Source organism: Sciurus vulgaris, assembly GCF_902686455.1.
Source record: "Sciurus vulgaris genome assembly, chromosome: 2".
Lineage (NCBI taxonomy): Eukaryota > Metazoa > Chordata > Mammalia > Rodentia > Sciuridae > Sciurus > Sciurus vulgaris.
The window spans coordinates 179,877,750-179,893,773 of NC_136462.1; the positions used below are offsets into that span (position 1 = coordinate 179,877,750).

General features: G+C 43.8%; 1 protein-coding gene across 3 annotated transcripts in view; it reads right to left on the bottom strand.

Annotated features, from left to right (window-relative positions):
* CDK5RAP1 (CDK5RAP1 mitochondrial tRNA methylthiotransferase) overlaps positions 1-11,023 on the bottom strand; it is a 35,447-nt gene extending 24,424 nt beyond the window's left edge. The window contains exons 1-5 of one of the 3 annotated variants that reach the window (XM_079128232.1): positions 10,891-11,023; positions 7,006-7,329; positions 6,163-6,266; positions 5,368-5,402; positions 4,203-4,303 (exon numbers count right to left, since the gene is read on the bottom strand). In XM_079128232.1, coding sequence (XP_078984358.1) covers positions 4,203-4,303; positions 5,368-5,402; positions 6,163-6,266; positions 7,006-7,309 — 544 coding nt within the window. In that variant the 5' untranslated portion in view covers positions 7,310-7,329; positions 10,891-11,023. Of the gene's footprint in view, positions 1-4,195; positions 4,304-5,367; positions 5,403-6,162; positions 6,267-7,005; positions 7,330-8,360; positions 8,418-10,890 lie in introns of those variants that run through there. The other 2 variants (XM_079128233.1, XM_079128234.1) reach the window with 2 other exon arrangements.
* Between the last annotated feature and the right edge of the window lie 5,001 nt (positions 11,024-16,024).

Sequence of the window (16,024 nt, forward strand, 5' to 3'; positions counted from 1 at the left end):
TCTATTTGTTATACTGTAGATAATAACTGAACTCAACCTCTCTGTTTATTACGACAATATTAACATCTTCATAGGGGCTATTTGGTTTGAGACTGCATATTGTCAGTACTGGGCACTGCTAATATTGATCTCCCCCTTAAAGAAGAGGTTTTGGAAACCTATAGGGTCACTATAAGCTTATGGGGGGAAACTACAATACCTCAGATCTGCACAGAGGGGAAGATACGTGAACAACATGAAAAAACAAGGGAAAAAAATGTTCCAAACAAACCTAGATTCTGTATTAACAGGATCCAGTGATAGCATGGTAGAAGAAATGTCAGAAAAGGAGTTCAGAATATACATAATTAAAATGATTTGTGAAGCAAAGGATGAGATAAGAGAGCAAATGCAAGCAATGAATGATCATACCAATAAGCAGTTGAAAGAGCAACTGCAGGAAGTAAAAGATCATTTCAACAAAGAGACAGAGATTCTCAAAAAAAAAAAAAAAAAAAAAAAAAAAAAAAAAAAAAAAAAGCAAACAAGCAGAAATCCTTGACATGAAGGAAACAATAAACCAAATAAAAAACTCAAATGGAAAGCATCACCAACAGACTAGATCACTTGGAAGACAGAACCTCAGACAATGAAGACAAAATATTTAATCTTGAAAATAAAGTTGACCAAACAGAGAAGACAGTAAAAATCATGAATGAAACCTCCAAGAACTATGGGACATCATGAAAAGATCACATTTAAGAATTATTGGGATTGAGGAAGACACAGAGACACAAACCAAAGGAATGAACAACCTACTCAATGAAATAATATCAGAAAATCTCCCAAACCTGAAGTATGAAATGGAAAATCAAATACAAGAGGCTTACAGAATACCAAATGCACAAAATTACAACAGATCCACACCAAGGCACATTATAATGAAAATGCCTAACATACAAAATAAAGATAAGATTTTGAAGGCTGCGAGAGAAAAGCATCAGATTACATATAGGGGGAAACCAATATGGATATCAGCAGATTTCTCAGCCCAGACCCTAAAAGATAGAAGGGCCTGGAACAACATATCTAAGCTCTGAAAGAACATTGTTGCCAACCAAGAATCCTATATCCAGCAAAACTAACCTTCAGATTTGAAGACAAAATAAAATCCTTCCAGGATAAACAAAAGTTAAAAGAATTTACAAATAGAAAGCCTGCGCTACAGAACATTCTCAGCAAAATATACCATGAGGAGGAAATGAAAAACAATGTAGGTCAGCAAAGGGAGGAACTACCTTAAAGATAAGCCAATCAAAGGAGAAACCAAGTCAAGTTAAAAACCAAAAATAAGCTCAAATGACTGGGAATACAAAGCATATCTCAATAAAGAATTATTCTCAGAGCCGGGCCTGATGGCACACTGTAATCCCAGCAGCTTGGGAGGCTGCAGCAAGGGGATCATACTTTCAAAGCTAGCCTCAGCAACTTAGCAAGGCCCTAAGCAACTTAGCAAGATACTGTCTCAAAATAAAAAGGGCTGGGGATGTGGCTCAGTGGTTAACCACCCCTGGGTTCAATCCCCAGTACCAAAATAAAAGAAAAAGGAAAAGAATTATTCTTTGGCTGGGTATGATGGTACACACCTGTAATCCCAGTTACTTAGAAGGCTGAGGCAGAAGAATTACAAATTCGAGGTCAGCCTGGGCAATTTAGAGACCCTAACACAAAATAAGACAAAAAGGATAAAAACAGTTGGAGATACAGTGCAGTGGTACAGCACCCCTGGGTTCAAACCCCAGTATCAGCCCCCCCCCCAAAAAAAAAAAAAAAGATTCTGGGTTGTAGTGGCACAGTAGTGCATGCATACCTATAATCCCAGGTACATGGGAGTCTGAAGCAAGAGGACCACATGTTCAAGACCAGCGAAGGCAACTCAGTCAGAACTTACCTCAAAATAAAAAATGTGAAAAGAACTAGGGATGTAGCTCAGTGGTAAAGCACCCTGGGTTCAATCCCCAGTCCAAAATAAAATAAAAAAAAAAATTATTCTTGGCTGTATACTCATCTTGAATAGCAAGTAGCTTGTTCACAATAACCAAAAGATGGAAGCAACCCAAATATCTACCAATAAATGAACAGATAAACACAATATAGGATATATACGAGAGAATATTATTCAGTCTTTTAAAGGAATGAAATTGACCCTATAACATGCAGCACTAAACCTCAAGGACATTATACAAAGTACCTTAAGCCAAGCACAAAAGGAAAATATTGTATAATTCCAGTTATGTGCAGTTACCAAGAGTATGCAAATTCACAGGCAAGACAGTAAACTCATGACTGCCCAGGGCGAGGGGGAGGGAGGAATTGGGAGTCAGTGCTCAGGGAGGAGGGCAGCAGGCTTGCACGACCGTGTAAATATACTTAATGCTGTAAGGTACGGTTTGGATATGAGGATCCCTCAAAGCTCCTATGTTAACGCAGGACTGCTGGGAGGTGAAGTGACTACAGACTGTGAGAGCTGTGGCACAATCAGTCCGTCCCAGGACTAACGAACTAACTGGGTGGTGACTGTAGGTAGGTGGAACATGGCTGAAGCAGTCAGGTCCCTGGGGGCATGCCCCAGAAGGGTTCCTCATGCCTGAGGCCCTTTCCCCTTCTCTCTACCTCCTGGCTGCCGTGAACAAATGAACAGCACTCCTCCACAATGCCCCTCCACCACGATGACCTGCCTCACCTTAGGCCCAGAGTGATGGAGTTGGCCCTCCAGGGACTAAACCTTTGAAACCATCAGCCAAAATACACTTCTCCTCTAAGTTGTTCTTGTCAGGTATTTTTGTCACAGTGACACAAAGCTAACTACCACACCACAGAACATGCTTTTTCTTCTTCTCCTTCCTTTTTTTGTTTCTCCCCATGTGGGTGGGGGAGGGTGATACTGGGGATTAAACCTAAGAGGCACTTTACCCCAGTACTTCCTTTTTATTTTTTATTTTGAAACAGAGTCCTGCTAAGTTGCCCAGGCTAGCTTGGAACTTGAAATGCTCCTGCTTCAGCCTCCTGAGTCACTGGGACTACAGACATGCATCCCATTCACCTGTAGAACAGACATTTAAAATGGCTACTTCGGGCTGAGGAGATAGCTCAGTTGGTAGAGTGCTTGCCTCACAAACACAAGGTCCCGGGTTCAATCCCCAGCACCACAAAAAAAAAACTTAAAAATAAAAATAAAATGGCAACTTCATGTATATTTTGCCACAATTATTATTAAAAGAAACAATTATTCTTGGAATTTCTGAGATTCCTAATAGACATATACCCAGGAGCTTCTATAACAAAGGAAGTGAAATGGAACAAAACATCTCAGCTATCTCATCTTCCAGCATCTCTTACTACATCAGATAGTATAACCAGATTTGCTCTAAATGTGTGTTGACTCATAGGGATTAATTTATGGACATAGTCTGCTATCCATAAAGTTAAATATGTTAATCTAGAGACAAGGTCTCATCGAGTTGATTAGGGCCTCAATAAGTTGCTGAGGCTGGCTCTGAACTTATGATCCTCCTGCCTTAGCCTCCCAAGTTGCTGGGATTACAGGTGAGCATCACTGCCCAGCTGGGAACATTTATTTTTAAAATATGCCTCTCAGGCATTTAGGACAAAACTGTCTAACAGAACCATCTAATAAGATGACAGAATGTGCTGGATGGAAATGATTGGATATGCTGTACAAACTAGAAGCTGCTAGCCTTGTATGTCTACCGAGCAGCTGGAAATGTGGCTAAAGCACATGAATTTTTTATTTTATTTTAAATGTGGCTAGTGGCTATCACACTGGTCAGAGCAGGCCTGGCTCTTCACTTAGGCATGCTTTAGGGGTCCAGACAAAAGGTGCCTACATTGAAATTTTATGCTGCCCTTTCAGATTCCAAACTCTGCCCCATTCATAACCCCATGCCACCATAAGCTACATCAGACTCGAAAAAGGATATACCACTTTCTGAGCACCTATTACTTCCATGAACTACAAAAAGCCCTTTCATGGGTTTTATCTCATTTAATCTTACAGCCTCTGATGTTAAGAACAATAGTTGCACAGGGTACATAAGGTTTTTTCATACCCTGGGATACTAGCCTCTAAGGGAAACTCTAGAATATAAGTCCCTTCGGAATCCAAGGTTCAAAAAGGACAAAATCTGCAAATTACCGGATACCTAGAATCCCAATCCTCAGAGGCACCCGGGAGCGGGGTCGCTTTGTCTTCAGAGTTTTAAGTTGATGTAAACGGTTCCAGATGGTCTGCTCAGCCTTCTCCCTACAGAGATCAAGAGAGGCAAAATGGAGCCAAAAATAAATCACAGAGCAATCTAAGAGAATAGGACAATGGAAAGGAAATAAAACCACCTTCAATCCTTTAAATGACATCAACCTTTAGGCTCAGAGAGGGTAGGTGGGCCAAATGAAGAAGCATCGCTTGCTATAACTCACTCAACCTAGAATGACACATCCTCAAATCCTGACAAGACTATAAGCCAAACTGAAAAAAGTCTATTTTTCAAAGCCTTCCACAACTCTGGTAAGAGATATTCCTCCCTTTAACTGTCTTTCCACTTTATTCTTTTCTCTGTATTCAGTCATTACCTTATATTTTCTATCAGAATATTAGAGCTAATTATATATCTATCTTGGTTCCCATAACAGAATAAACTCTTTAGGTCTAAACTCCATAGAAGGGTTCTTTTTTTCTTTTCCCCAGGACTGCTGACTGGACTCAGGACCACTCTACCACTGAGCTACATCCCCAGCCCCGAAGGGTTCATTTCTGAATCTCCCAAAACTCCTTGCTGTGTGTCAGGCAGCAAAGGTACTCAGAATAAAAATGATGAATTATAATTGATGGCATAGCCAGCTAAGGAAACACTAACATGCCTTATACACAGAAACACGGCTTCCTATAGCCAAGTGCTTCCTAGACACCCCTAATGGATGCCAAGAAGCATCTCTGTTCAGAACTCTTTCTCCCCCAGTCAGACTGCACCCTCGCCCAGGCAGTTATATTATAAATACACACCATGATTAACAAGGAAAACCTCAGGAAAAGTTGGATGACTCAACACACTTTGGGGTTTCCTCATCTATAAAATGGGTTTGATGAGAGCACTAACCTTATAGCATTGTGAAAATTAAACTCGTTAACACATGTATAGGTTTGCATGGAACCTAACATACAGCATCCCAGCAAATGTCAGCCAGCTGCATCAAGACTATCTCCACTGCAGGCAAACTGCAAGTCTACTGACGGGGGCATGGGCTGCACGTTGTTAGCTCTGGCACCATTACATAAGATATATTTGCCTTCTTGGAAAAAAAAATTCATACCTGATAGAACAAGTGACAAGAAGGATCACATCAGCCTGAATAGAGAGCAAGGGGAAAAAGGAAAATTATGATCTTTGAAATTGGCTTTGTAGCATCAGTACCCTGGTAAAATATACGTGGAATTTATTATTTCAACTATTTTTAAGTGTGTAGTTCTGCAGCACTAAGAACAGTCACACTGTCATGCAACCATTACCACCATCTACCTCTAGGACTATCTCATTCTCCACAACTAAAATTGTACCCATAAACACTAACCCTCCACCTCCCCTCCCCACCGCAATTTCTTTTTAATATTTTTAGTTGTAAACAGACAAAATACATTTACTTTATTTATTTTTATGTGGTGCCGAGGATCAAACCCAGTGCCTCACACACGCTAGGCAAGCACACCACTGATCACAACCCCAGCCCCCATGGCAAATTTTTAACTTAAGTCCTTATCTAAAGGTAAGTATCATCATAAGTCTCAAAAATAGCTGGATCAAGCCAGGCACGGAGGTACACACCTGTAATCCCAGGGTCTGGGGAGGCTGAAGCAAGAGGATCACAAGTTCAAAGCTAGCCTCAGCAATTTGGCAAGGCCTTAAGCAACTTAGCAATACCCTATCTCTAAACAAAATACCATAAGGGCTGGGGATGTGGCTCAGTGGCTAAGAGCTGGAACAAAAGCATATCTCAGTCGCATGGTACACTTCACACAAAAGAACTCCCTAGCAGGCTGCACTTAAGAACTGGTTTACACAGAATCTCGACCAGGGCCAGAAAACACAGGGAAGCAGGACATGCACATACCTCTTGGAGGTTACTGGTCCGCAGGTAGCCACTCTTCTCTAAGATGGACCAGGCTATCTCTGTGTCATTCACATTCATCTGGCAGCCATACGTCTCGAGGTAGACTGCAATGAGAGGCAGATTCCAGGACAGGCAGACAACAATGGGCCACAAGTCTCAAAAGGTGTCCTCAAGAGCCTTAGGAACACCTGAGGCCACTGATTACACACTAAGTCCCCAACTGCCTCAATTTTAAAATACTGTCAATTGCCAGATGTATCCCAAATTAACTGCAGTCTTTTTAAACAAAAGAAATACCTCATTATATACATAGACCAGTTACAAGCCACGTTATTTAAAACATGAGGAAATATGGTTATGAAAACAGAAAAGGAAGGAACAGTGATCGTGTTTATCAGGCTGAGAACAAAATAAGTTTAAATCCACATGTTATACTCATCCTAGAAATGGAGAGTTCTCCAGTCTCTGGAGGTAGTATAGTGGCCATAGGGTACAAAGAAAGAACACACTCATGGCACACAAGTCTCCCAGCCACTCCAGAGGCTGAGGCAGAAGGATCGCAAGTTACAGGCCTGCCTGGGCAACATAGCAAGACCCTGTCTCAAAAATAAAATATAAAATATAAAAAGGGTTAGGGATATAAAAAGGGTTAGGGGCTGAGGATATAGCTCAGTTGGTAGAGTGCTTGCCTAGCATGCACAAGGCCCTGGGTTCGATCCCCAGCACCACAGGGAAAAAAAAAAGGCGGGGTGGGGATAAGGATATGGCTCAGCGGTATAGTGCCCTGGATTCAATCCCCAGTCCGGAGAAAGAGAAGAAAAAAGAGAGAGAAATGAAACCAACCTTTTCTCTGCCTTCCTAGAAGTTCATCCACTGTGAGATAAGGGGGTGGGTCCTCTGCTTCTGGAGAGCATGGTTTCTCTTGAGGAGCTGAAGCACTTAAAAAATGCTGAAAAGTCGGTCCAGAGGCCAACCTGGAGCTGAAATCCTTGCGAACTCCATCCTCCTGCTGGCCTGGACTGGGGCATGCAGTACTGGGGAGAGTGCTGTGAGCCCTGCAGGTCTTGAGCAAAAGCCAGGACACGGAGGTCATCCATTCCCACCTTAGAGACCTCTGCACCCGGAGGATACATTGTAGAGGACGCATGGTGCTAAACAGCCCACAGTCTGCAAAAGAATGAGACACTGCCAACATTTATCGATGTACAGATACTGCTCTGAGCACGTGGAATATATTAATGCATTTATCCTTCACAAAAGCCCACAAAGAAAGTTAATAATATTATCTGGAGTTGAGCACAGTAGTACATGCCTGCAGACCCAGCTACTTGAAGCTAAGGAAGGAGGATCACTTGAGCCCAGAAACTCAAGGCCAGCCTGGGCAACATAACAATACCCTATTTCATGAAAAATAATTATAATAAGCCAGCACAGTGGCACACCCATGTTATCCCAGCAACTTAGGAGACTGAAGCAAGAAGATTACAAGTTCAAAGTCAGCCTTGGCAACTTAGTGAGACCCTGTCTCAAAATAAAAAACAAAGCCAGGTGGTGGTACATGCCTGTAATCCCAGTGTCTTGGGAGGCTGAGGCAGGACAATCACAAGTTCAAAGCCAGACACAGCAACTTAGCAAGGCCCTAAACAATTTAGTGAGACCCTGCCTTAAAGAAAAAATAAAAACACTGAGTATATAGTTCAGTGGTAAAGTGCCTCTGGGTTCAATCCCCAATACCCCAAAAAATTAATAAATAAAAAACAGCCAGGCACTGTGGCACATGACTATAATCCCAGTGTCTTGAGAGGCTGAGGCAGGAGGATCTCAAGTTCAAAGCCAGTCTCAGCAATTTAGTGAGGCCCTAAGCAACTTATCAAAATCCAGTCTCTAAATAAAAAAAATTAAAATGGCTGAGGATGTGATGTGGCTCAGTGGTTAAGTGACCCTGAGTTCAATTCCAGGTACAAAAAAAAAAAAAAGAAAAGGGTTGGGGGTGTAAAGTGACCCTGGGTTCCATCCCCAGTATAATAATAACAACAACAATAATATCATCGTCAAGTTTTACAGGTAAAAAAACTAAGGTAACTTGCCCAAGAACCCAGAGAGGAATGACAGAAATTAAATGCAAATCTAGGCAGTCTGTTGTTAAATCAATGGAGTGGTAGAGATAGAGAGCCCCAGCCAAATGACAAAATTATCACCTTGTATCAAAAACAGTTCCAATGACTTTAAGTGTACCAAATCATTAAATATTCACAGCAATCCTCTGTTACCTAGGCAAAAGGCACCATTTTTTATTTAATATCTTTTTAGTTGTCAATGGATCTTTTTTTATTTATTTCTTTATATGTGGTGCTGAGGATTGAACCCAGGGCCTCATACATGCCAGGCAAGCACTGTACCACTGAGCCACATCTCCAGCCCCAAAAAGCAACATTATCATTGACATTCAGAAATGATGAAGCAGATGAGAGGCTAAGGAACTTAACCTAAGCTCCTGCAGCCAGCAGAGCCAGGACTCAAATGAAAGCCCATGCCCACAGCCACCTGCTACACTGCCTCCTGCTGAAACCTACTCACCATCTGCAGGCATCTTCCTTTGAATTCCTCCAAAAGGACAGCACCTACTGTGTGACTCCATTCATTCTCCAAGAGTCTCAAACTGCTACCTTCAAAAGCATCACACCCAGACCCTCTCATATGGAAAATGGTTGTGGAAAATGGCACAACCTTCACAAAGGACAATTTGCCACTTTCCATCAAAATTACAAATGCATGAACTCTTTGCCCAATAATTTCCATTGCTAGGTATTTATCCTACAGATATACAGGTGCAAGATGACATACATAAAATGGTATTCGATGCAGCAATGTTTCTAATGACAAAAGAATGGAAAATATGTAAATGTCATCAATAGGTGAACTAGTTATGTAAGTCCTGCTACATCCACACAATGGAAGAAAATATAACTGTTAGAAAATGAGGCTGAATCTATACACTAGAAAAGCAAGGAAGAAAAGTGCTCAGTACTACCTATAGTATGCTACACTTAAATCTGTGGAATAGCAGGTGGAAATATTGAAATATATATTCTTAGATATACACAATACTGCTAGAATGCGTAAGAAACAATAGTTGCCTCCCAGAAAAACGACGTGACTAAAATACAGGGGATGGAATTATACTTTCCACTACTTTTGAGTGTGCATGTGTGTCAAACCCAAGGCCTTGCACGTGCTGAGCATGTGTTACACCCCTGAGCTATACCCTCAGACCACAGCATGCATTCTCAATGGACCCACTATCTATGGCCTAACTACCTCCCTTCAGCCATTCCAGACACCTCTGGATTGACCTCCACTCGCTTCTGGGTTTTAACACACACTGTCCTCTCTGGGTAGCCTATCCTCCCTCTGGCAGCCTAGCCAACTCCTGTGCCACCTTCAGGTCTCCACTTCCTCCTTAAGCCTGCCCCGGTCACCACCCCGAGTTTAGGCTGGGAGCCTCTTCTGAGTTTCCATAGCACTCTTCTAACTCTCCATCACAAGACTCATTCACAGGGCTGGGAGTGTAGCTCAGTGGAAGAATGTTTGCCTAGTATGTGTGAGGCCCCGGGTTCAATTCCCAGCACTGCAAAAACCAACAAATAAACGCGCATACACACACACGACTCATTCACGCTTTTCTGTCAAGTACTACTTACACTTCTGTCATCTCTATAAGCTGGGAGCTTGCTGAAAGCAGTGAACAAATTTCATTCATTTCTATACCCTTGGCAGCTCCCATTTCCAGAACATTTCAGCAGTTTTAGGAACTGGCTCGTGGAAGGTGCTACACATGTACAATGAACAGTGATTGCCTATTACCTCTCCAACTTCATCAAATGCTGTATCTGCTATCAGCATTTAAACTTTTAGTTTGAGCTTTAAAATCACCCATTTCTGTCCGATAATTGCTGTGTGACTTTTGGCAAGTCAAATTCCTGCCTCTGGGCTGCCAATTCCACATCCATAAAAGAAAAATAAATGTAGTACCAGGGGTGTTATGAGAACAAAGGAGAATATTAAAAACCCAACTTGGCATACAGTTAAGACTTCAGTAGCAGAAAATTCACAGCCCCCGCCTTCTTTCATGGGGGATATAAGAGCATTGTGGCTAAGAGTATGGATATTAGAGTCAGGATCTGACCCAAAAGTTGCCTAATCAGGTAACCTCAGGCACCTGTCTTAAACTCTGGAAATCTCTGTTCATGTGGGAAATAGGAATGACAGCACCTATCTCTGTTAAGTCTGTTGAGAATCAAATGCAACAATACAAGTATAATGCTTTGCAGAGCAATGCAGGCGCCTGTCCGGGGTCTCAAATGAATTTTGTAAGTGGCAACAACAGCCTACAGCATCCTAAGCGTTTTGACTGGAAGGTTACAACGTGTTAGGTGTGCTGCAAAGCACTTTCCAAGAATCACTGCCCTGAACTCACGGCAACCCTGTGAAGCACGTTTATCATTCCCACTTCACGGATGAGGAAGCTGGGGCTCAGATGAAGTGGGGTGGCTTGCCCAAGGTCACGCGGGCGTACGCAGCGGGGATGGGCACGAACCCAGCCTCCAGGCCCCGCGTCGCAACCACAGGGACTTCTTTCCCCCCGCATCTCCAGGATTCCGTGACTCCTGCCCCGGGCGCGGCCCACGGTCAAGTAAGCTTACCCAGCCAGCGCCCACCTCCGCTCACCTCCACCTGCCGCGGGGTCTACCGTCCTTCAGCGGAAGCTCTGCCGGGCGGCGCGGTCCTCCTTTCAGCGGTCCGCCGCTGCGCGTGTACGCGCACGACTTCCGTTCCTCCTAGACGTCCCAACGGAAGTGCTTTCTCTATATGGTCCGGGTGGACTCAGGCTCCTGGCTTCGGAAAAATCCAAGGGCTGCGCTGAGCGGTGTGGCACGAGCTAGCCAGTAGGAGGCAATTGAGGGCTTGAAAGGCGGGGACTCTGAATTAAATGTACCCTTAAATAGAGCGGGGGTGTAGCTCAGAGGTAGAATGCTTACCTGCTGAAAGGGAGACGCTGGATTCGCCAAAAAGAAAAACTCAAAATGTAGTAGATACAACTTCCTTAGATGAAAAAACATAAAATGCATTATCGACAATTTTTATATTGTTTACGTGTTGAAATAGTAGTTGGGATACACTGGTTAAAATAAATATTTTATTTGAATTAATTTCATGTGTTTCTTCTTTTTGTTATAATTATTAGTGCATATTACTTGTACAGAATAATGGGATTCATTGTGACAATTTTACATATACATATAACATACTTTGTATCCACCCTTCCTGTTTCCCTCTTCCCCCCACCAACCTCTTTCCCCTTCCCTAATATCCACCTTTTATTTTCATGTTATTCTCCCTCCCCAGATTCCCAATATGAGAGAAAACATGAGATAATTTGTCTTTCTAAGTCTGGCTTTTTTTGCTTAACATGATAATCTGTTGTTCCATCCATTTTCCTGCAAATATCATGATTTAATTCTTCTTTATGGCTGCATAATATTTAACTGTGTACATGTGCCACATTTTCTTTATCCATTTATCCACTGATGGGCATATAGGCTGATTCCATAACTTGGCTATCATGACTATTTCTGTAATAAACATGAGTTATTTTAATTTTTTTCAGTACATGCTAGGCAAGCATGCTTTTTACTTTTTCAATGTCACTACTAGAAATTTTTAAATCACATACACAGTTCTCATTCCATTTCCATTGGACAGTGATACTATATAAATTAATGAGTTCTTGATGCATCTCTGAGCCAAGACCTCCCTGAAGTTCCAGACCAGTAACCCAGCTGCCTATTTGAAATAGCCTCTGGGGTGTCTAGTGACCATCTCTAACCTAATACTGAACTCTTCATTTTCACACACACGTTCTGATCCCAAACTTGTTCCTGCAGATCTGTCCCATATCAGCAAATCAACCACCCTTCCAGTTGAACTAGGAACTGAAGAGTCATTTTCAATTCCTCTTCCTCAATCTACATAGTCAATCCATCAGCAGGTCCTGTCAGCTCTGACTGCAACATGTCTCAAATCTGTCCATTTCCCTTTCTCCACCTCTATAATCCTAAGCCTAGGTCACCATCATCTCATTGGAAACAATCACAACCCACCTCCCCAGTCCTATTTTGTATTTCCATGTTATTTAGAGACAAGGTCTCACTGAGATGCATAGCACCTCGCTTTTGCTGAGGCTGGTTTTGAACTCGTGATCCTCCTGCCTCAGCCTCCTGAGCCACTGGGATTACAGGCGTGTGCCACCTCAACCAGCTACCCACTTACTTCTTACTACTAATTTCTGCAGTGTCCTCTTTACTTGACTATACTTCAACTACATAATTTAATTTTTCTCCTTGGATATCCCTAGCACATTTTTGTCTTAGAGCCTTTGTACTTACTATTATCTTTCTGGAATGCTGTTCCATGGTCGTTCCCCTTTCATCCCGTAGAACTCAGCTTAAATGTCAGATCTTCAGAGAGGCCTCTCCAACATGCCATAAAGCTACTCCCATCACTTATCAAACCATTTTCTTCCCAGTATTTGTCACTATCCAGAATTATGGCATTATTTGTTTCCTCGCCATTGCCCATTCCCCAACTCTCAACTTCCTGAGAGTAGGGACAGGCTAGGGCTTGTTTGCTTGTATGTTCCCACCAACTACCCAGGGTCCGATTTGTAGAGGGGTTTAACAAATGCTTGTTTTGCTTTCTATCTTTGTTTGGGTTGCCCAGAAACTGACCCTGAAACAAGCATTTGAGAGCAGGTAGTTGACTTGGAAGGTGATCTCAGGACATGATGGTAGGGTAGTCAGGGAATGAGATAAGGAATGAGAGACAACTAAGAAATAGTGGTATCAGGCAAGTTTCCAGTGGACATCTGGATCTTAATTCTGCTGGGAACTCTGGGAAATAGTGTAGAACACTGTGCTGGTTCATTTTATGTGTCATCTTGACTGGACTATGGGGTGCCCAGATATCTGGTAAAACATTATTTCTGACTGTTTCTGTGAAGGTGTTTCTGGAGGAGGAGAATAGTATTTGAAGTGGTGGACTGAGTAGAGCAGATCATCCTCGCCACTGTGGATGGACCTCAGAGGGCCCACAGAGAATGAAAAGGAGACAAAGGCTGAATTCTTCCTCCGCTTCACTGCTTGCTCTGGGCATCCATCTTCTCCTGGTTCTCAGAACTGAGGTTTATGCTACTCGTTTCCCCTGCAGAGGGCAATTTGTAGGGCATAGCTTCCATGACCACGTGAGCCGATTCCTCCTAACACCTCGTAGATACAGATACAGATCCTGCTGTGGTCGGAGTGGTCGGAGTGCCCGTGTGCCCCAATTCATACACCGAATCCTAACCTCCCAGGGAACAGTGTCAGGAAACGAGTCCTGTGGGAGGTGATTAAGTTGTGTCCTTATAAAAGGACCCCAGAAAGACACCTCACCCCTTCTGCACATGAGGACAGTGAGAAGACACTGTGTGTGGATCAGAAAGTGGGTCCTCTCTAGACACTGGATCTGGCCCCGTGACCTTGGACTTTGCCGCCTCCAGGACTATGAGAAATAAGTTTTGTTGTTTATAAGCCACACCCCAGGGGTCCAAGTGACTGGGAGTGTAGACACTCGCGGCCACACCTGGTAATTTACGGCATTTTTGTTATAAAGCCCAAAGAGACTTAGATATAGACAGATATAATCTGTTGGTTCTGTTTCTCTGGAGAACCCCAATATATTCACAAACCACAGAATTATCTCACCCAAGGGGAGAGGGAGCTGGGATAGTTATACACCAACAGTCATGGGTGAAGGACACTGCCGGGCTTGTTAATTCCTCCATTCTGCCTGAGTGTGGAGGCCAGTGATTGGAGGAAAGCCCTCTGGTAATAAGATGCAGACGTGCCCTGGAACCTTGAACTAGGAAAGCACCAGGGTCCCTGACAACCCTTGCTACTACCAAACCCTTTCATTCCTCATTAAAAACTTGTAAGGCTGGGCATGGTGGTGCACGCCTGTGATCCCAGCAGCTGGGGAGGCTGAGGCAGGAGGATCAGGAGCTCAAAGCCTCAATTTAGTGAGGTCCTAAGCAACTTAGTGAGAGTCTGCCTTTTTTTTTTTTTTTTTTTTTTTTTTTTTTTTTCAGTGCTGTAGATTGAACCCAGGGCTTTGTGTTTGTGAGGCAAGCACTCTGCCAACTGAGCTATATCCTCAACCTGAGAGTCTGTCTTAAAATTTAAAAATTACTGGGGATGTGGCTCAGTGGTTGAGTACTCCTGGGTCCAATCTCCAGTACCAAGAAAGAAAAAAGCAAGGAAAGAAGGAGGGAGGGAAGAAAGGAAGGAAGGAAGGAGGGAAGAAAGGAAGGAAGGAGGGAAGGAGGGAAGTAAGGAGGGAAGGAAGGAGGGAGGGAAGGAAGAGGGGGAGGAAGGGAGGGAGGGAGGGTCTATAAGGTAGGAGGATCATTGATGGAAACTGAATTCCATGCACGTATGAGTGTGTCGGGATGAACCCAACTTACTCTGTGTAACTGTGAAGCTCTAATTTAAAAATATATATTTACTATAAGGTCACTGTTAGTTCATTCTTCAGGTAAGAAGACAGAAAACAGAAGTCACATGCTGGAGCTCACAACTAGTGTGTGGATGGACTAGGGCTACCCACAGGCCAGCCGGATCCTAAAGCACTGTTCTCACCACTGGCTAACTAATTCCACGCGGTGCTTCCGTGAGCAACCGTGGCCAAGCCAGTCCTTGCTGATTCCCAGGGCCTTTGCAGATGTAGTGGCTGCTGTGTGGGGAGGGTGGGAATCGGGGCAGGGGGACCACCAGAGAGCATCTGGGGGCCATGGCCATTGTCCAGAAAGAGGTAGTGGATTTCTGGCCTGGTGTGGTATCTGGGGCGGTGAAGGTGAAGAGCAAACTCCTCAGACTCCAGGCATTGAACAGCCCCAGGTTCCATCCTCCCCCAGGGCCTTCCTCCTGGATGCTGTGCCCAAGACGCCCTGAGTCCTACTGCTCCGTGAATGTCCTAAGAGTACCAATTATTCAGTTAGTACCCAGGTGGTTATTCAGCCCTATCTCCACCCGCTGTGGGTGGAGTGCCTTTCCTTTCCCACTGATGTCAGGCTGCTAGCACGAATAGGCCTCGTGTGACTTCCTTTCTTGCATGCCAGTGACATGCCTGAGAAGAGCGTGCTCTCGGAGCTGGAGCCCCTTCATCCTGGGCTCCAGAAGGAACACAGAGCAGATCTAAACTCAAAACATAGTTTGGGGCAAAACCTCCCAGGCCAGCCTAGCTTATCCTAGTCAGATTGATCAACCTGCAGCCCAGGAGCATGAAAATAGGTTCCGGCTGCTGTAGCCACCAGAGTGGGGCTGGGTTTGTCCAAGAGTGGCTAATCAAAGCAGGCTCCTTCCGAAGGACATCCATGTCAGTGTCTCCTCCTGAGAAACCTTCCCTAACGCCCCTGTTCAGCTCAGATCCCACGGCCTCCCTGCCACCTCCGTGCGTCTGTCCAATTGGAATCATGCCATTCGATGGTGGAGGCTGCTAATGAATTTCTTTCCCTGAGGACGGGGACCTGTCAGTCTCTCTCTCAGCTATATCCTCTCCTGGCCCCAGGGACTCGTTCAGAGCAGAATACAAGGTACTTCTCAGATGAACAGTGGATGGACAGATGGATGAGGGATGGAGGGGTGAGCAAGGTGGGAACATCTCTGCTTACCTGCATCCCCCATTTTCTATGACCTGGCTTCTAGAACCCGTTCTGAGTCTGCCTCGTTAGTAATACCACTCGTTAGTAATGCCCATTTCCTCCCAT